Genomic DNA, 22,084 nt, shown 5'->3' on the forward strand with positions numbered 1-22,084 from the left:
TGCAGGATTCATCGTGTGTTTGATATGCAAAAGATTGTATTTGCTCATTGTAATGGTCTTTTCTAGCCTTTTATTTCAATCTAAAATACCAGGAAGAAAATATGAATTAAAAAATATGTATTACTGGAGATTTCAAGGTTTCAAAGCATTCACAAGCAATGAATTAAGCTTCACAATAATTTTGCATGTAATACACTTTCACAGTGAGAGGCAGTGATTGAAGGCTGCTCCCAGAATCACACAGGGAGTGATAGGCAGAGCTTTGATCAACCTCCAGATATCCTGACACTTTGTTCTGAAGTGAGCAGAGCTATTTCTCCTCTTCATAAAGAGAAACACTATTCTATTATTGTCCATGTGCACAAAAACAATTGCTCCAGTTCTGGTTTCATACAGAAGACAAAACTTGACAGCTCTCTGTCTGAGAATAGTTATGTTCCAGTATATTTACAAAAGTAGCTTGTGCTATATTCCTTGACCTTTCCCTGCTGAAGAACTGTTGATCACCTCTTCAGACAGCTGCTGATTATCATACTGTAATACACTGAACATGCAGGATCTTTGCTAAATCAAATTTTTAAAGTTCACTTGTAATTTACCATGAAGTTTTTGAGTCATCTCAACGTCCATTCTTAAGCAGAAACTGAAAACTACATTTACTGGAAGTATCCTCTCAGAGGTGAAATGACACATGCCAGATCCCTGACCTATAGGCACTTGATAAAATTAGGTGATGTCTATGATGCAGTACAGCTTCTGGAAAAAAAAAGAAAGAAAACACTAATTGGAAATTTACCACAGCCAAGTCCAGAGCAGATTAAAGAAAAGAGAGTTGATATAACTTCACAAAGCAGAGAACAGACATCAGCCTTACAAAGTGCTTTAAAACCCAGGTAAAAGACCTGTATCTTCATTTGGGTCTCTGGATACAAGTGAGTTTTCAAAGGGGTTGAGTGTTTGGAGTTTATGTATGACTTTGTGAGGAATTATTTATTTACCTTTTTAAATGCTGTGAAGGATGACAAGACCCTGATATCTTTTTGAGTCGAGTGTTAATAGTGACTGTAATTGAATCAATATTTTTCATCCAGTTGGCTAGAGAGTTTTGAGACAACTAATGCAGCTGTCCACAGGTGAGCTGCTGCTGCCAGCAGCTCTTCTTGAAGCACACAGGGCAAAAATAGCAGACTTTCCCAGCTTGGTTTTCAGCCTCACACTGTAGCAGCACCAGTGACTCCACTGAGGATTTCTGGTATCACTGTGCTAGGTGGGGGCAGTATGTTATTCCGTGCTTTTGCCCCCAAACAGAAGTCTAGTTTGCATGTCTTGGTTTTGCTTTTAATTTTTATGGAAGTTTTTGGCTCCCATCAGATTACTGCATGAGGTTGGCAGCGTCTGCTGGGTATGCACTGGATCACGGAGCTATTTCAGTAAACATGTTTCCTGTCTGCTTTCCAGGTGACATTCTGCATCAGAGACATGTTTTCATCTATTTAGCAGCAGAATCAAGTGATTGTGTGCTGAGGGCTGTGAAAGAGCAGTTGCACTATTTTAGAGCAAGTTCTTCTAAACAAGGGTAGCTTAATCATGAAAGGGATTATGCAGAGTGATGGGACCGAGATAGCAGGAAATTGGATTTGCTGATTTAGGACGCAACTGTCTGATGTGCCTATGACTAGGGACAGTATGGAAAGGCAGTGGAATGCAAAATTATCATATCTAGTTTAGGACAGACCTGTATCAATATCGATCCACTTTATTTTATGGCAGCACATTGATGACTACACAGGAAAGGTGATGCTGCTCTCTTGTTCCAACTTGACAAGAACACAAATCACAACTGGCAGCAGTTTGCATTCATTTGGACATGTATGGAGGAGTTGCCGATGCCTAGCTGCGCACTGAAATGGGATGAATCTTCAGCCTCTAGACTGACCGGTCTAGGGCTTGAGTTGAAGCACACTGAAGAGGCAAGAAGGAGACCCATGCACTGCTCATGCTCTCTTCCCGTGCTGTATAACCTGATGATCTTTTAGAGTTATTTTTGTAGGAGGGAAAAATTCCCTTTAAACCTTTTCTAGAGAGATTGTAGATTTTTTTTCTCTTTTAGTGTTTTTCTGTTTAGTTCCACAGTAAGTTCCATCTTTTTCCCTCTGTGAACAAGTATGATGATGAAAATACAAACATCTTCACTCTATCCCATTCTTTTGTTGTTCGGCCAAGTAACAGAGACGATGACTTTGTTATCCAGAGAATCACTTTGAGGAATTGATTGGGTTGCATGTGATAAGCTCTCCAGCACTAGTTTGCAAGCATCAAAGCACTGATTTTTTCTTTTTTTTTTTTTTCCCTGTAACCCCTTGGGCAGATGTCATGGAGAGACACAGACACCTTTTTGTCAGTACGACATGACAGACATTTAGTAAAACTTTGAATTGCCTTGCAAAATTCTTATAACTGCATGCACTAGTTCACGATGTAGTTATTTTTGAACATTTTGAGTAACATAAAACTGACTCCTGTAAAAATTCCTGTGTGCTCAAAAAACATATTTTTGGGTGCTTGTATATACGCTAAATAAAATCCTTCAAAGCATCTAAATGCTTTTAGGCATTGAATCATTTCTGAAATGGAAATTGAACATTAAATATGATCCCACATCATTCAACCATGTTTCAAATGTATTAGCTCAAAAAAAATTAAACTATCCCTGAGACACCAAAGTTAAGCATTTGCCGATTTTCATCTCATCCACCAACCCAGGAAACCTGATCTAGGCCAAAGATATCCCCAGTAAAACCAAAAATATTGAGGAGAGAAACAGGGACTGAGAAAGCTCGGTATGGGTTAAGACGGACTTCAACTAATCCTGATAGGTTAGAGAATGGCAGATTTACCATGACTTTGCAAAGTAAGTGAAAGTGTGACTGTGTTTCACGTCCTGATAGTGTTCCTGAAAGATGCCTGAAAGGATTTCTCCTGATTCAGTCACACCTAATCCATAACAAGACACATGCATCTGCATGCCTTCTCAGAGACCCTTTATGGGTACTGAAATCTCGAAATCATCACATGCATTTAAATGCATTTGCCAGGTTCACAGAGGTGTAAATAGGTGTCCCTGCTTCTTTCAAGGCACCTGTAAGACATTGAATGATTAGGGGATTTAAAAGCTTCTTCAAGTGTTGGGCATTACAAAGATTTAAAAACAGACTGCGAATGTTTCAGACAAATTAGTTGAGCTTGACATCGTACTCAAAATATGAGTCATTAGTGACCAAAAACTTTCAAGGCTAACTGTTCATTTATCAGTACAACAGAACAGTGAATCAAAAGAAAGTAAGAAATATACTGTATTATATATAGCTGTTCTTCAGGAGTAGATTTGCAAATAGGGTGTGCTAGACACATAACTGAGGGCCTCGCTACACAAGCCCAATCCAGCAAAAGAGATTGTTTCCACTTAATCCTTAACCCTCCAAATGCTCTGACTGACCACTGATGATTTAATCTGTGTTCCTCCATTATTGCCTGTAGTGAGATTACCCATATATTTAAAAACTCTGCTGAATCAGAATATAATTCCATAAACCACGTCATTCGAGTTCCTGATTTAAGAGCATAATTTGTATCTGCCAAGTGATTTCCGTTTGCTGAAAGTTTCTTCACTGTGAAAACAGGTATCTGCTCTGCTCATCTCACCTGCCTGGTCACTCTTTGAGCGTGTAACATGTTCTGTGAGAATGTAAGGGTGATCCCTACATCCTTATGCAGACACATGAGGGGCTGACAAGGGAGGTCATGGTGAATCAGTCTCTCTACACAAGAGCAAGGAAGAATAGCTGTGACAGATGAAATTTTGCTGCTCTTTCCACACCCAGTGTTGTGTGACATAATTTTCTGTTGTGATTCCACATCTACGGAATATTTTTCTGTTAAACCAGAAAGCGTCCTCAGGTAAGACTAAAAATTATCTGTGACTTGTAGAGATAGAATTTCACTTAAAGCTTGTACAAAATAATTATCTACTACCATGAAATAATAATAAAAAATCCTCTAGTTACATGCCTGAAAAGTTATAGTTATTTTTATTGTGTAGCTATTAATGTAACTGCATGATTGACACAGAGTCACCAGAAGCAAGATTCCAATCTAGGCTGATAATTTATAAATTCATGCTTTGTTACAAATTGAGCACAAAGCTTAGCAAATTTCAAGGTGCTAAGGTCTATGGCTTAGGTTCAGCAGTTAGTAACATTTTAATATCAACATTCAATAGAAATGAAATGCCTCATTAGTTGTTTTAGCACTGGTGCTGAATGTTTCATTTGTTGCTGCAGAAAGCACTTTCATTTATCTGTCAAATTCAAAAACTCAAACAAATTGCAGAATATAATTAGACACATACAGGATGACAGCACATACGATGGCTATGAAAGGTGTTGCTGTGCTGATGAATCTCCTTTATCTCTGTGACAATCTTTGCCTCCCAAAATCCCTTAGAATCCTACTAGTATTGGATCTATTTACGTGTACTTGAAAAAGTGGAATATATTGACTGTGGTGCCATGTTCTCTGGAATGTTCTTAACACTTCAGGTAGGATGAAAAGAATCATGAGCCACTGATGTGTTGCCAAGAAGCCAATTAAAGAAGATGTGGGAGTTTACTGCTTGTTCAGGTGACCTGTGGAATTGAACTAAACGATAAACTAGGTTGGAACTGTATCTCTCTTGTCCATGAACACTACAAAGATTCTTCCATAACTAATTTCAAAACCAGTTATGTCCAAATTATATAAATTACTAGGGATGGTAAACTAACAAATTGATACTTTCTTCTATATGGCTTCTTCATGGAAACTAAACGTGAGTATAGATTTTTCACAGCCATAATAATGTACGGCTTAGAGGAATGCTAAGAGACAGCACGTTACACTATGCCCTTTATACACATGGACAGTTTTAGAAAACCTCTCTCAGCTCTTTTCCCATGAAGACAATAGTGGTAATTGCTTGAGACTGAAGCATTTTTATCTTGTTTCTGTGGTAGCTTTTAGATGGTTGCTTTTTTCAGCTTGGCAAACAAAGAGCTTGTGATGATTAGGTCAGTTCAAGGGATAAAGTTATCTTGGCAAAATTAGCATCTTAAGATGTTCCTTCCAGTCCGAGTGACGTGGGTTTTTCTATATCCTGAGATGATACGTCTGCTCTCACAAGCTTCCAGACAGTGCAATGTTCACTGGGGAACACAAAAAAAATTTGTCCACACAATCTAGAACCAGGACCTTGTACTACACACAGGGAAAAGGATCTATGCAAAGTTGGAGAAGTATCACAGTCCTTTCAGCACAGATGTGATGGTATACATCCCGTGAAAGATTCCAATCATACGGTTACAAATGTATAAATGGACTAAATTCTCTGGTACTTCAAAGGTTTTTTGCAGTCTGTATAGGAAGGAGGAAGGAAGGCAAAGGGACATCTGCAGATGTGCTCCTAGCTGTTAGCATCATTAGTTTCTTGGATTTCCTAAGCTTCTCATAAACTTGCAGCGAGACTCCATAGGGTGAGTGTCAACAGTGAATCGGTGTAGGATAAGGTGCCCCAGGGATGTTTGCTCTCAGGCTTTTCTTCTGCCTTGCGAGCTCCACTGCAGCACTGTTGTGCGGCTTTTGCTTTTAATGGGTAATCTGAAGGGATTCTGGAGGTTATTTCCATTTTGTATTCCTTTTGTACAGGTAGAGGCAAAAGGACGTCCATAAGCTATCACATGGTACAGGTGACAGACCCGAAAGCACAAAGAAAATGTAGGGACACAGATTTGAAAGGTCATTCTTGATATCTGTTTAGATAATTCACAGAATCACAGAGTCACCGAATCACAGAATGTTCGGGGTTGGAAGGGACCTCTGTGGGTCATCTAGTCCAACCCCCCTGCCAAAGCAGGGTCACCTACAGCAGGCTGCACAGGACCTTGTCCAGGCGGGTCTTGAATATCTCCAGAGAAGGAGACTCCACAACCTCCCTGGGCAGCCTGTTCCAGGGCTCCGTCACCCTCAGAGGGAAGAAGTTCTTCCTCATGTTCAGACGGAACTTCCTCTGCTTCAGTTTGTGCCCATTGCCCCTTGTCCTCTCTCAGCCTTCTCTTCTTCAGGCTAAACAAGTCCATCTCCCTCAGCCTTTCCTCATAGGACAGATGCTCCAGTCGCCTCATCATCCTCGTAGCCCTCTGCTGGACTCTCTCCAGTAGCTCCTCAGATTTCTTGAACTGGGGAGCCCAGAACTGGACACAATACTCCAGATGGGGCCTCATTAGGGCAGAGTAGAGGGGGAGAAGAACCTCCGTCGACCTGCTGGCCACACTCCTCCTAATGCACCCCAGGATCCCCTTGGCCTTCTTGGCAGCCAGGGCACACTGCTGGCTCATGGCCAGTTCTCAATCCACCTCACTGACCACTCATCCAGCCCACACTTTCTGAGCTTCCCTAGGAGGATGTTATGGGAGACAGTGTCGAAAGCCTTGCTGATGTTGAGGTAGACAACATCTGCTGCTCTCCCCTCATCTACCCAGCCAGTCATGCCATAGAGAAAGCTATCAGATTGGTCATGCATGATTTCCCCTTAGTGAATCCAGATAATAATTAGATATGAGCTTAGAGAAACTTACATATGTCAGAACATTGTCAAAAAGAAAGTGCTTTTCAAAGGTTCACCATAGAAAATTCAGTTTTCTATAGACAAGTCGATTTATGTAGAAACCTTGAAAACTCTAGGACGCAAAGTGTTGGCTGCAAATGGGTGGGCAGGTGAGTCTGAGCAGTGTGGCATCTTAAAGACATACATTCTTGACATATACAGAGTTTATTTTAGATTTGCAGAGAAGAGGAATGGGCTGTGGTGGCTGCAGAGGAAGGAATGCATTTCTGATGATGAAAGTATCATCTTATCCTTTGCTGAAGGTTGAAGATTAGAACAGAGCTGGTAGGAATAGGACGTATTTCAGATAGCTTGTTAAAAACAAAGAGGACCCAACGTGACCAAACTGGAAACTACTCTGCCTCCTGATGAGCTGCTTCTTATCATGTGATTTTCTGGGTTTTAAGGTGAACGAAATTATTTAAACAAGTGAGGTGAAGTGTTAAAAGGAGATTATTACTTTGAAAGAAAACCAGAAATATTAAAGCAGCTGTTGAAGATTACATAGTCACGGATCTTCCTGGGGAATGAGTGCAGAATATGTGTGTCTGATATTGAGACAGGGATGGCAAAAACATCACATAAACGCTGAAGAATGAGAAGGAATTTGGGCTGACGTTTCTAGGACAGCTACATACCATGAACAACATTGACATGAAGCAGTAGTTCAAGCACATACCAAACACTTGGAGAACAAAATGTCTATCCCAAACTGCTCTGGAGTCTTTGAGAGAATCTGAGATTGCATTTTGGGGTGAGGGAGCAGGTGATATGAAAGCATAGAACTAAACTACAAGCAATAGGAGTTCTCCTAGACGGCATGATAGACAAGGGTAGAAGACCACTGGAGTGAGTAGCTGTCCTGCATGCCTTTTACTCATCATGATATCCACAGGGAAGTTTTGATCAAGCGTGTCTGTGTTAATGACATGTCAGGACATACTAATTAATGTAAGAGATGGAAGAGTGGGTGGGAGTCATAGGCATAATCCAAATGCTCCAGTAATTTTGAAAATGGATTTTCAAAATTGGTAACCCACACAGAGTCATAATGCAAAGGTACCACCTGGAACAGGAGGGACTTGTACAAGTGTTGTACATAGTGGGTATGTTTGTTACTATGATTCACGTGTTGCAGGAGTGTACTTCAGCTGATGACTCTGCTCTGAGGATCCACACTTGTGACCTGAAAGCAGGGCTCTAGAAGGGTGAGACAGGAAATGAAGGCTCCCCTGTTCCACCTGCGCAACCCCCCCACTGCCTGGGAACTGAGGAGACGAGCACTCTTCTCCTGAACATTTCTTCTGCGGGAAGCAAGTCGTGAGTTTTCAAATGCAAAATATTTGTCTGTGTTTTATTCTGTTTACCATCACATTTCTGAGTGTGCAGAACTGACTCAGGCCAAAGCTATGGTGGAACAGAGACTGTGCTTTTGAAATAAAACTTAACCTAAAAGAATGAAATGCTGGTTTTCTCCTTGTTTCTCCCGAGAAGCATTCAGAGATAGATGCAAAGAGAGTGAAACTGGAACAAGTTTCAGCAAGTGACCCCATCCATTTTTTTCCAACTGGGTGATACTGGGTACCGAATACGAATGCTTATGGGAGAGTGGGACCTGGCAATGCAATAGGGTGCTGAGAGCAGAAACTGGAGATTATGCTAATCATGCCATTAAAGAATTAGAGAACGATGGGCTACTTTATCACTTTTTATTTGTATTTTTTACTCTTCATACACAGTTTCTTGACATTCTTCTGTTATCTGTTTTGTGTAAGTTGCAAAAGCTGTTCTGCTAGCTGCTGAATGGTAGTGTTTCATCAATCTGCTCTGTAAGCCCTAAAAACTCATGGATCAATGTGATACGGCTATGGGATCAAAGGCCGAGTTTCTGAACTCATCCACAGGAACATGAGCTGTAATGCACAAGGGAGATTCTGCAGACCCCACGATTCGTGAGGCAGGGCTCATGAGTCAGTTGAAGTTTCCTTTTCTGATATAATATGCAAGTCCTAAAACAACTCTTTCATTACTTTTTTTTTTGTTCAAAGTAAAACTATATTTCTATTGCTGATGTAATTCCTCTTTAAAAAATACAGTTACATGATAAATCTGGTAAATGTTTAGCAGGTCCTCCATGGAACTAAGCAGATTTCTCTCATCTAAGGACTTGGCTTTGAGAGTTTTTTTAGCCCATCAACTTCATCACAGTTTTACATGCTAAAAATAGTAATCAAATCTAACTAACAAACCTAAAAACTCCCAAATCTCTTTCCCACAGATGATGCAGCTCTTTCAGGTAATACTTGATTTATATATACGTCACACAAATTTGTATACAAACGGTGAGATAAACTTTCAGACAAGCTTCTGCTCTTTGCTCCACCTTGTCTGACTGGTTTTTCATCATTCCCAAATATTGCCATTTTATGATTATAACCCTTTTTTTTTTTTTTATATATTGGAACATTAAAGAAAGTAAAGCAGGAGTGAAGAGTGACCAGAAGATATTTGATAACATATAGACCAAAGATAAAAGGTTCAGTAAACGTGGAACTGCTAAGCATCAGGATTCTTGCAACAGCCCCTGCAAAATACTTGACTTCCCAAGAGTTGCCTGTGTCTAATTGTCATGCTGGAGAAGCTCCCAAGCACTATTTTTTTTTTCCGGGTGAAACTTTTCTGAAGGGCTAGCGTTTCTGTCAGTAGCAGACAGTAGGAATTACCATCGACAAAGGGTCTGTCTGGCTAGATCTTACAGGACTCACTTAGGACTCCTACAGAAAAGGGGCTTAACTTCATCTGTCTGTTTATAAAGAATTATTTTCGTTGTAATGACTTGCTCTTATCCAAACATCTCCAAATGATGTCAAAATAATACACATGAAGCATGGAAAAAAATAGTTGGAGAAGATAGAATTTGGATGGCCACCCCAAACACTTCTCAATTATCCCAAAACAACCTCCCGCAACGAAAGCCCTCTTTAGAAATGAGGAAGGACTGGGGTGAAAGGTAGAGGTAAAGGTAGCATCTCTTTCTCAGTTTATCTTGAATCAGGAGGAGGAGACAGTGGGTGCAGCAGCATGTTGAAGAGAAATGCAGACAATTGTTAGCGCAACTGAAAAGTACTTGGGACGTCTGGGGTCAGTTCAAAGCTCCACTGGAGATCTCCTGGGGAGAAAAGGGGAATCCACTCAATCTCCCCGTGACTCAGTTTCTTGCCGACAGAATAGGGAAGATTAGACGGTGTTGTAAGACTAGATGCATGAAATATTGCACAGATTATTAACGGTGCTATAGAGAGGGTTTTTTTCAGGAATACTGCCATGCCTGGAGAGGTTCTGATGCCGCTTTAGCCAGCCCAACAGCATGTTACTCCCTTGCCCAATCTAGTGCACGACCTGTGAAAAGGAGAACAGCAAACCAGATTTACCAGGTACGGTAAACAAGTGGGTGTGGGTACGGTACGGTACGGTACGGTATGGTATGGTATGGTATGGTATGGTATGGTATGGTATGGTATGGTATGGTATGGTATGGTATGGTATGGTATGGTATGGTATGCTATGGTAAACAAGCACTCACGTATCAGTGATTCTCCACCTTTTTTAGCAGTGCAGCCTATACACATTTCCTCACAGTGTGCAGCCACCCATACGGCACCTACAGAGCAACTGACCCCAGACCTGTTCTCCATGTGTCCTTTAGATGTCCTCGGCGGCTCCCCTCCTCCCCCCCCCCCAGGGACCGCAGCCCCCAGGACTCCTGTGAGACCCCCCCCTCTCTGGGCTGGCAGGAAACCTCTTCTTCCCCTCCGGTTCCCCTCCGGTTCCCGCTGCCGGCAGCGTTCTGGCTCTTCCCGCAGCGGTGCACCCGGCGGGAGCGGGGCTGCTCCGGCCCCCCCGAGCCCTGGGGGACGCTGGCCGCGGGGTGCCTCTCTCCTCTTTCATGGGTTTCTCCTCCTCTCTCCTCTTTCAAGCGCTTGGGCGAGGTCCGTGGGACTTTCCCAGGTCGTGCGTACAGCACAACGCCTCTACGCCCCGGCCGGGGCATTGCTTAGGAGTGAGGGCAGTACGGTGCTATTGATGCTCATCTCGCCATTCCAGAGCAGAATTGCTTCTTCGACCTCTAGTTAGGTCGTAACAAGGGGAAAATTTCCTGAAATTAGACTACCGCAGGAACTCTGGTTTTAGTCACAGCTGTCATCCGAGAAACAAATTTCCAGGCATTTTTTAATCTAATTCGCTTAATTTTTATGTAACTGAATTAGAAAATGTGATTAAGCATCGCAGAATCTTCGGCATTGAGCCTGCCTAACCTTTGGTGAAACATGAAACAGAGGGACTTAGCAGCAGCAAGAAGAAACGGTGAAATCGTCCGTATGGATTCGGTACAACCGTTACTTACTGAGTAGGAGGATTAGAGGCAGAAAAACTCAAGGAGAGGAATAAAAAAAAAAAAAAGGAAAAAGAGGATAATGACCTTTTTCAGCTGAAATTCTTGCCGCAATTCTCTGGCAGGTATTTCAGGGCAGGCACTGAAAGGCACCCTGCGACACTTGCAGAGGTGTTCGCAGGAACAGCCCTGCCCTGCCCTGCCGCGCCCCCCCGCACCCCCGCGGGTCCCACGCCGCCTTTCCCCGTGCTCCTTCCCCCGCTGCCCACGGCTCTCCCGGAGGCAGGCAAAACCCGAGGGCGAAAACCGAAGCCCTGACACCGCCCGGTTCTCCCGCGCTGCGGCGGCGTCTCCGGCCCCGAGGTCCGGGCCGGAGACGGGGCGGGGGGAAGCGCCGACCCCTTCCCGCGCGCGGGGAGCGGCCGAACCGGCACCGGCACCCGCAGCGCGCGGATGCACCACGCGGGGCGTGAATGCGGGTGCGTGCGGGGGGGCTGACCCGTTTCCCACGAACACACGCGGTTTAAACGAAAAAGCGAAGGCCGGTAAACCCCCGGCCCCCCGCTGAAACCACGCGAAAGCCCGCAGAAAGATTCCCGGTTCAAGGCCCGTCTCCGGCGGGCGCGGCGGCTGTGCCTGCGGCGGCCCCTCCGACGACGCGCCCCGGGCGGGGACCCCCGGCAGGGCCGGGCGTGTGCCGGGGACGGGGCGGGGGGACACCGGCGAGGAGCTGGGGAAAGGAGCAGCCCCGGGGCGGAGGAGGGGGCTCCGCAGGGGAGCGCTCGGGGCGGGAGCCCAGGGCCCCCCGGGGCGCAGCCAGCCCCCCTCCCGCCTGGCTCGGGTGCGGGCCGGGGTACGCGGTGCGGCGTGCCCCCCCCGCAGCCCCCGCCAGTCCCCTCGCTTTGCGAGGCGGAGTCGCGCTGCCGACGGGGCCCTGCTCCCCGCAAAACGAACTCATTCATATAAATCGAATAATGGCGGGGGGGGGGGGGGGGGGTGAGGGGGAAGACGTAGCGCTCGCGGCTGCTCATGAGTTAAATATAAGTCTCTGACTGTCCTGAACAAAGCGACCGTCCCCTTGGGGAGGGTGACGTCTCCCCAGTAACGTGATCGCTTCTTCGGGAGCAGAAACGTGTAAACGCTATAAAACGCGGCGGCGCGGCGGGCAGCTCAGAGCGTGCGGCGAGACGGAGCTCTCCTCTCCTTCCTCCTCCTCCTCTTCCTCCGCCGCCGCCGCCGCCCCAGCAGCCGCGCAGCGGGGCAGGGCGCCGGCCCCCAGCAGCGCTCCGCTCCGCTCCGCTCCCGCCCAGCCAGCCCCACCGACAGACTCGCGGCTCCGTGAGTAACTTTCCCTCCAGCCGCCGCGGCGACTTCGCAGCGGATGAGGAGGGCGTCCCCGTCCCCCCGCTCCCCTTCTCCCCTCCCGGACCTTGGCGGGGCGCCCGCCGGCAGCGGGGCGGCGCGGCCCGGCCCGGCGCGGCGCGGCGCTGCGGGGCCGCCGGGTGACGGCCGCGCTCTTCCCTTCGCAGGTGGCGGCCATGGAGCACCGCGGCGCCTCCCCGCTCCTCCTCGCCCTCGCCCTCCTCAGCGCCCTCTGCTGGCGGGCGCGGGCGCTGCCCCCGCGGGTCGCCGCCTTCCCCCCCGTCCCCCGGTAAGGGCCGCGCTCCGCGCTCCGCACCGTGCTCCGCGGGGGTCTCCGCGCCGAGCGCAGCCGGTGCCCGCCGAACCCACCCCGTGGAAGCCCCCCGGGACAGGCAGGAGCCTTCCGAGGCGGCGGTGGCGGCAGCGCTGCCCCACGGGCCGGGTCTCGGTGACCGCCGCCTGCACGGACGGCGTGGAGGACGTGTGTCAAAGCCTGCTCCGGGACACGACGGGCGCCCGTCCAGTGTCGACTTTCCTTGTGGGAAAACTCCTTCAGCTCGGGAGCGCAGCTGCGTGGGCCCAGGTTTTAAACAGCGGGCAGACGGGCGGGAGAAACCGAAATATTCCTACCCAGTGAATGAGGGCGAGCGGCCCGCGTGGGCTGGCGCCTGGCTTCCGTACCGCGGCGTGCTCCGAGTTGTCGAGGTGGTTGTTAGTTGTCTGACTAAATCCTGCCGGGTGGCGGGAAGGTGCCTTTTGCACTCAGGTAAGAGGGACGTGGAGCGCAGAAAGACCGAAGGAAAACGGCGTCGCAAAGCGGCGCAGTGACCGATTCTCAACAGGCGTGACTCGGGTTGGGTTGTTTTACACAGCAGCTTTACTTTTTACCAGACAGAAGTCTTTCGTGCCTCGGATATCTAAGTACCATTCATAGCTACGACGTCCGTAAAATCGCACGGACAAGAGCCTGTCCCGGTGTCAGTGTGTGGTTTTTGCACATCGCCACACGCAGGGGTTTGCTGTAGCGATGGGAGCCTGCTGCCTGCTGCAGAACGCGAGAGCAGCTGGGGGGAAAGCCTGATGGCAAATGACTGCTATGCAGTCGGATGGCCCGTGATAAAACGTGAACATCGTAAGAAACAGGGGTTTACAAAAATGTGAAGTAACTGTAAATCGGTTTGTACAGAGCAATTGCCGTGATACATTTTAAAGATTAAATGCGAACCTGTTTTAACTCTCAACCAGCAAATGAATTCAAGCATGAGAGAACAAAGTCACGTAGAGATACATGACTGCACTTCATATTTAGTTTGGAGTTCTTGAGGGTGTATTTACTTTCTTTAGAGAAGGCCTAAGAACTGTTTCATCCTGCGTTTCAACGCACATTTTAAATCTTAATTGGAAGGTAAGTACTTCACAGGAACTGTTTTCACTTTGCATGGGTGGAGACTGGTAATTCCATCCATCGTTTGTGTAAAATGTAGTTGTTATGAAAAGCTTCAAGGTTGTCACTTGAGCTGCAATTCCCATACATTATGCGCTGTTTGCTGGAATAAATTGTGTGCAGTGACAACTTATATCTAGAAAATAAGCATTAGAGAGAAGGATCTGCTATGTCGACTACTCTATCACTGAGCATAGATTATGCCCGAAAGCAATTTTTGTTTTATCCAGACTACTTTAAAATGCCTTGCAGATTAAAGTAAGTGGATGTGTATTTTGACACAAATGAGAATGTAAGCTGCAGCAAAGTGTTGCGTGTCCTCAGCTAGCTGTACTTCTCACGGTTTCCTTCTCCAACAGATTGGGAAACAGAATGCCATTTGATGGAGCCAGTGAACCTGACCGTGCCCACGGGTCATTAAAGTCTGAATCAGATATTTTGCAGAACACGCTACCTGAAAATGAGAAATTCTATTTTGATCTGTCCAGAATTATCGATAGGTGAGTTTCTTCATTATCATAAACCCAAATGACGATCCACTACTTGAATTATGCCGAAAGATCTGTCACATTTTCAAACTGAGAAATAGGAAAGGAAGAATCAATTACAGAAAAAAAACCCGTGGCCTCTGGTTGAATACTGGTGGCAGCAGGAATGTGTGCAGAAATGTTGATTGCATTGCTGTCCTGGCACGATGAGTTCATTCACTTCTCAGGAAGGGCTAAAAAGTATTTTGTGGAAATCTGGAAGTTGTTTTATGAAATTAGCTTAATTTAATGTGTGCAATACGTAACTTAAGGAAAGCAATATGTTTACAAAATGAACGTTATCAAAATGATATGAACCCAGGTTGTATTGTAGAGTTTATTTATTGTCCATTTCAGAAATGCAAGGCATGCTGATGGAATTTTCACCAGCGTCTACAGCCATCTTTTGGCTAAACTTGCTGTGAAGAGATATCTGCATTCGCTTATTAGAAAACGAGTTAGGTGAGGTGACACTTACATTAGGTAGAATTTTTTCCTAGCTGGCTTCATTGGCAGTTTTTTACTCTTCTGTACCTAAGTTCTCATTTTTGCAATTTAGAGATAATGAAAAAGAAACTGATATAATAGTGGGGGAGCCAAAAATCCTATATAACAACTTACTGGTATTTGTTACTAAATAAATACGTTACTATTTATTCTGGATACAGCTGTGAGGGGCAGAGCAACCGACACTGCACATAGCACTGATAATAGATACTGGCAATATTATAATGTTTATCACGCCAATTTGCTAATCTTTTTATCTGAGAGTGTTTTTGCTGGCTTGGCGGATGAATGGCAAAAGTGAATACGAACTGATTGATTACTCAGTGCTTACATAACAACAAGGGGATGCTCAATGAAATGAAGAAACGATTAGTTTCCAGTGCAAGCAGAAAGAAATTCTTTTTTTCCTAAGATAGAACATATTGCCAGAGCAACATGTTTGGGAGATCTGCATTACAGAAAGAGTCAAGAAAGAAGGAGGCAAATCCATAGGCAAGAGATCTGGATGCAAGTTCCAGACCAGGACATTCATAAACTAACAGTCGCAGGGTGCTGGCAAGGATCACTGTGTACTTTGCTTGTTTTCATATCCCTAAGCATCAACTACTGGGCACTCTTGGGAACAGGATCATAGAATACTTTGGTCTGACCCAGTATGACAGTTCCTACGAATGCTCGAAAGCTGAGTGAAAATTAGGTCCTGCATTTATGTCAATGCTGCCTTTGTTCCAGAACATATAGTACCAGATTTTCATACACTATAAACTAGCATAGATCATTTAAAGCAGAACACACTGAGGCTTCCCAGGATTGTGAATGAAAAATAGGCCTCCAGGTCTCGATTTCACAAGGTGTGTTTTGTCTCCTGGTACCTCCTTAAAACAAGCATTTGTAGCTATATATGTGATGCTACACTTACTTTCCTCTGAGGCAGACTCCGTCCTGGCTGAGTTCGATGTGCAGAGTGACCAGGTCCCTCAACCAGTCTACACCTAGGCATTGTACTAAAATGCCTTTATGCAGATGAGAGAAATCAGAATAAAGTCAGTTTATGAAAAAGAGTAACCTATGCTATGAGAACAGACAGGAGGGAGTCGTGAAATCCACTCTCAGCCATTTGATCCTGCAGAATTCCTGGTACTGGGACATTGAGTCATTGAGAGTGGATCCTAACTGTAAGGGCCGTGGCGAAGTTGAGCAGGAAAAAGAAACCAGTGGAAGGTGTGCTCAAAAAGACCGAACACCGATCCTTAGAATTTGATCCTTATTATTAAAATATGTAGAATACAAAGGAAGCAATGACTTCTTTTCAACAGAAGAAAAGCTGTAGCTGGAAATGAAAGCCAAAATGAAAATTTGATTTTGTTTAGCTAATCAACATTGTAAAGTTTGTTTCTCTCATTTAATGGTATCTTCTTTTAAACTGATATCATCTATTAATTTTTTCTTCGCAATTGTTGTGTTGCCAGCTCCCAGGACAGTCCTGTCAAACGCCACTCTGATGCTGTCTTCACTGACAACTACAGCCGCTTTCGAAAGCAAATGGCTGTGAAGAAATACTTAAACTCAGTTTTAACTGGAAAAAGAAGGTACTAGAGGAAAGCAAATATATGTTGATTCCATACTTGTATAGTACTAAGACAGAAAAGATTTATATCCATGTGTGTATACAGAGAGGACAAACAAAAGGCAGTGGACATTAATGACTTTATAATGTAGTTTATAACATGGTTTTCAAATACAGGCAGTGTTTTCTTCCAGACTGGAACAGACACTACAATCAGATTAGAATAAAAGAATAAAGAGGAGACAGCATCTGGCAATTTTAAAAAGCTTCTCACAGAGTCTTAAACTAGTTTTATTTATTAAAAAAGCCCCTTAGAGAAAAATCTACAGAGCTATGGAACATGAACAACAGTTTTATAAAGAAAATGCAGTATTTGATGAAAATTTACCTTTAAGTAAGCACGTAAAATGAAAATTTAGAAGTCCTAGAAAGACGTAACAGGTGAGAAGTGCCAGCGTATGTTTTTGTAGAGCTTGTTTTCTGTTTGTGTATTCACTCATTTAGACAACACTTTGGTCTAAGTGTAACAAAATGTGCAGTAGCTACAGTTAGAAGGCAGCTTTGCTTGCTTGTTTACTTGTTCTTCTGAAGGCAATAAAACTTGTTTCTGACCTACGACAGCCAGGAAGAGCTAAATCCTGCTAAACTTCGAGATGAAGCAGAACTTCTTGAGCCTTCCTTTTCAGAAAACTATGAGTCTGTAGATGAGTTGCTGAGCCACCTCCCACTGGTATGCCCAGATTTTCTTTCCTCTTGCTGTCTGTCAGTTGACTTGACCCATAAAATGAGATTAATCATACTTGAAGTGTGGCCTATCAGAAAAACAGAATCATCTAGGGAAGAGCCATGTTCCATGAAACGCTGCATGTTTCTATAGGGATTGTGTCTGAATATAATAATCATTTTAATAACAATAATTAAGTTATCCCATGATTGCTGTTATTGAAAATTCCTAATTAAATGGCACTGTTAATAATGCATCTAACTCACTTGGGCGTTTCAACTTGTGTGCACTGCAGCATAAAACCAGAATTGACTCATTTTTAATTTAAAAAATTATTATTTCTTGAGAGAACAACCTCAAGGATACTTCTTTTAATTAAAAAAAAAAAAAGCTGTGCATTCTGTTTAACATCTATTTCATTAGAAGGGAGTTGCCCCTAGAACTAAGAGGATCAGCAAAATAACCCTAATCATAAAGTAAGCACTTGACTCTCATCTAAGGTGTGCTGCAGAGGGATCATCTGACATGCCAATATTGCAGTTACTGCAATATTGCAGTTACTGTTTTCCATTTAGCTATGACTGTTTTTCTAAAATCACTCACAAATATGTTTATTTGTTTTAGTGAAATGTAAATCCTTCTACATCACAGCATTTGCAGGGGCATAAAATTGAAAGGGCACTGCAGAAGTGAATCAGGCTTGGTATTCTCAAAAGTGTATTATGAAAATGATGATAGGATGGTTTTTGGTATTCAACTGTGTCCGCACTACAAGTAAGAAAAAAGACTACTCTTGAAGATAACATTATTTTTTTTTGTGGGTGGATGGAGGAGAAAAGACAGTTCTCCAAAGTGTTGTTTTCTTCCAAGACTGAAAGAAAATGTACTTTTCCTTTCCACAAATGTGGCAGTTCCTCTGAAGTTCCCAAAGATTAGAAAGAGCATAAACTGCTTATGCCTCAAGGAACAAAACAATTTCTAAGTGGTGCAAGTTGGGAAAGAAATATTCTTTCTAGAGAAGATAATTTCAAAAATATCTACTGCTGAATTTTGCACCTTCTGAAACTTCTGGCATTGACTAAGTGAGAGCGAGTAGTGGCGCCGCAGGTCACGAGTGTCTTCCTGGAAATATTTTCAGTCCTTTCCTTTTTTATGGACTGTACAGATGATCCAGATCTCCCTGTAGGTGAATCGCCTTCTCAATATTGACGGTTACTGGTCACCTTATCGCAGTGCTGATGGAGTGTGTATTGAGCAACCTGAATTCATGTATCCCTTTCAAGGATACTGTTGTTTTCGAAGTGAGCTGTTCTGCGCTGTGGGCCAACTGCAGTAACAGTTTTGCCTAATCCTTCAACCTTTCTTCCTCATCCTGAGCCTTTTCTGCTGGCTGTAATGTCTACCAAGCTCCGGCCAATAGCTCCATCTCATGCTTGTCAGCCCCAAGTGCAGCAATTGTTTTGTAAGCAGTGTGATTTCTTATCTGCTGTTTGTTTTTATACGCCTCATGATGCAACTGCTTATGAAAATGGCTTTTAAAATGTATTTCTTTTTTGCTTTTCAGGACCTCTGAAGGACACCTGGTAAAGTCTATGACAAGAGCAAGTTATTTTTGAGTTCCACATAGTATTTCAAAGAGATGACTTTAGTCATCAAACCAGAACAAATATGTTGTGAAGTGAAAGTTGTGATATATTTGTTTCTTATGTAATAAAAGTTGATATTTACATTGTAAATATTACTCTAGAGTTCTCTACTGAAAGCTGTACATATGGATGCCAGTTTAACTCATAAGAAGTCTGTAAGTCCATATGCTGTAAATCCTTTACTTCAATAAATTCATTTGAAAATGAGTGTGCAGCTGAAAAGAGCCCATCATTACTAATCAATTGGCTTATTTTAGGTGTGGTACAATTTCACATAAGCCTGTACGATAATATGGATACATTTCCAGATAGCTTCATAAACAAGTGTAAAAACGTGAGGAAAAGAATGCGCGAAGTGTGTAAAACTGCGTTATTAAGATCGCTGAAGGTTACTGCCAAGCAAAAGGGAATACTTTTCTGGTAGCTTACCAAGCAGCTAGAGAAAATGAAAAAGCATTACGTGTTATTTGACCTCTGACAGTATCTTTCCTTTTTTGTTCACATTTTAATATTTCACAATATACAAATCATATAAAGACTAGAAATGTATCCTTTATTTTCAGCTGTGTTTTGGATGCTTTATAGCTGACAAAACATGCAAAGAAGAATGCTATTCCTTGATTCATTTGATGCCGAAAGTCACCAGTTATTCTATGTTTAGTTGTCTGTAGCTTAGATGATGACATTATTCCTTATATCTGAAGAAATTTTAGTATTTTTTTCAGAATGAATGTAGTTTACAGAATATACAGACAATAAATCATTTTATCATCACAGCAAACTATTACTTTAAATCAGTGCTACAGGTGCTCTGAATGGTAGAGGTCTCAGTAAGTGCTGTCTCTTCCATAGTAAGAGGAAGATACTATTTTTTAACTGAGGTATACTAGGTCATATTAGAAATACAACAAATACAAAGTAAGCCTCCAGTCCCTACTTCTTCAGCTTTATACCATCGTAGCTTAGTGTGGAACTGGAAATTTGCAGCTGATTCATTCTTTCTGTGAGTCAGAATCTGGTCGTATTATATTAAAATTGTAGAGTTAAGCAATTGGATCATTTTCTAAAGAGTTGTTTGCTGTTGTAAGAAATGTCAGTTCCACTGCAGTAAGAAAAATGTGCAGTACTGCATGCACAACATATGAAATGCATATTCATGCACAATACCAGCCATACCACTCCCATGACTCCCCTCCCACCTCCTAGAAAGAGATGAAATTTGAAGTAGAAAAACTTATCAGACCTACTTACAAGTTCAATTTGAAATTTCAAGCATATTTATACATCATACATATGCACACATAGACAGTGATAAAACTGATTTACAAGTTTCACTTACAAGTTTCTGTTCCCATTTAGAAGGAAGTTTTAAACTTGATAAAATTTTAAATTTATGGAGACTAGTTCTCACAAATATGTAGCCTTTTGATTTGCAATTTTTTTGAATACTGCCAATTGCATATCAAAAGAAAACCAGCTTGCACAGGTCAGATGTTATTATTGCTATTTCTATCTAGTCTTGACAATTTATTTTAGCCTAGGTCAATGAATGGTTCACAAAAGTTAGATGTAGTTTTGAAGTCTTCTCTTGAAAAGTGACCTTCTAATGGTGGTCCACTCTCATTTCTAATTATGAAAATTAGAGTACAAAAGTGTCTTTGGAAATACGTGAAGGATACTAACAGACTGATGCTGTAGTACTTAACGAAATTTTCTTCAGTGTAGTTTGAATTTTGTTAGGATTTCTGTGATAAGTAATCTTTAAAAAAGTAAGTGAAAAAAAATTAACCAGAAGCAAAGCTGCATATGGTCTTCGTACAGAGCACTTTTTGTTTAAAAGTACATAGTGTTCATGCACTCATTTTAAAGTAACAAAAATAGGAGTGATCAAACTTTTGACTCCACAATTCCAGAAATCTTTTTTTTTCCTAAATTTGCTTTTACAAATTTATTTCCAGTTTACCAGTAAGGCATCTAATGGAAGAGCTTGTCTTCCATGTCTGTTTAACCTCCCCAGTATTTTGTTCTCTATAGAAAAGAGCAGAACCTTAGAACATGCATTTTCTCTGTTACAGTAGAGATGGAGTTGTACAGAAAAAATGACACTTAAGAAATCTATATATAAAAAATATAAAATACAAAATTAATACCTTCACTGTAATAACTAAAACAATACTGTGACAGCTTCATCAGAGGGTTAGCAAATAGCAACAGTCTAAAAGGCATGCTAAACTTTAAGTACAATGTAGCAAAACCTAGCATTGAAAGGAGAGATACTAACCTCCAGAATAATAAACCTGACTTGATATTTGTGTCAAAGGATGGTTTTTAATTTGTCATGGCAACTTTTAACATTTTATAGGACTTAGAAGGCCCAATTCGTACACTGAGACTAGTTCATCGTGGAAGATGTAACGTCATTCACTTCATGGGCAAGTGATTATCATAAGGTTAAACGATAAAATTGAAGAGAAAATTGCAACGTTTCACTGAATGAGGTAAATTTTTAGTCTGTCAATGAGCTTTGACACATGCTACCAATCATACAACCCATTTGCAAAATGTCTTAACAGTGGAATCGAAGTGTTGCGTTAATTAGAAGAATGAAAGGGGCAGCTCCAGAGTGTCGAGGACTGCTAGGAGGAAAACGAATACCTGGGAGGTTTAGAAGAGCATCACTGGCAGACGGAAGGCAAGCGCTCGAGGAGGAAGGAATAAAACTGCAAAGTATTATTGGAGTATATGCTAAAGCAACATCTATTCATAATTCTTCAGAATTTCAGTTCTTATACAGCATAGGAATAACTGCAATTGTAGAGGATAGAACTCATTATTTTTTTGTTTTATTGAACAGGGTTTGCTTTTCAGACCCAAGGAGCTCTTAAAGAAAGGGTCAGAATCACCTTGAAGTGCATCTTTATCAGCACTGGAAGGGAATATTTTCTGGTCCTGAATCCACAGAGAGAACTTGCATGCATGTGTGCATCTGTACAATCATCACCCGCTCAAGAGCAACCCTCAGGATTTTGTATAAAACCGTGAGAATTACAAAAGTTGACAAAAACTTTTAAAATTACAGCTGGTGAACACATTAAAATGAATAAAATCCTAACAGGTCCTCCAATATTTTAAGTGGGTTTGAGGGGCTATGAGTGTTTGTTCCACCTGAAAGTCAGAGACAAAATTTCTTTTTAAAAATATGAAAAAGTGGAACTTG

The 22,084-nt window shown here is 42.8% G+C and overlaps 1 protein-coding gene across 2 annotated transcripts; it reads left to right on the forward strand.

The window, feature by feature from the left end:
* Positions 1 to 12,207: 12,207 nt before the first annotated feature.
* VIP (vasoactive intestinal peptide) lies at positions 12,208 to 19,074 on the forward strand. Of its 2 annotated transcripts, XM_075446422.1 has the most exons (7): positions 12,208 to 12,428; positions 12,620 to 12,741; positions 14,256 to 14,396; positions 14,781 to 14,885; positions 16,400 to 16,519; positions 17,119 to 17,227; positions 18,786 to 19,074. In XM_075446422.1, exons 2-7 carry the CDS (start codon positions 12,629 to 12,631, stop codon positions 18,792 to 18,794), a joined length of 597 nt encoding a protein of 198 aa, XP_075302537.1. In that variant the 5' UTR covers positions 12,208 to 12,428; positions 12,620 to 12,628; the 3' UTR covers positions 18,795 to 19,074. The 2 variants fall into 2 exon arrangements, with proteins under 2 accessions (XP_075302537.1, XP_075302529.1); XM_075446414.1 differs by lacking the exon at positions 14,781 to 14,885.
* The last annotated feature ends 3,010 nt before the right edge of the window (positions 19,075 to 22,084 follow it).

Source organism: Opisthocomus hoazin, chromosome 2 (genome assembly GCF_030867145.1).
Source record: "Opisthocomus hoazin isolate bOpiHoa1 chromosome 2, bOpiHoa1.hap1, whole genome shotgun sequence".
Classification (NCBI taxonomy): Eukaryota; Metazoa; Chordata; class Aves; order Opisthocomiformes; family Opisthocomidae; genus Opisthocomus; species Opisthocomus hoazin.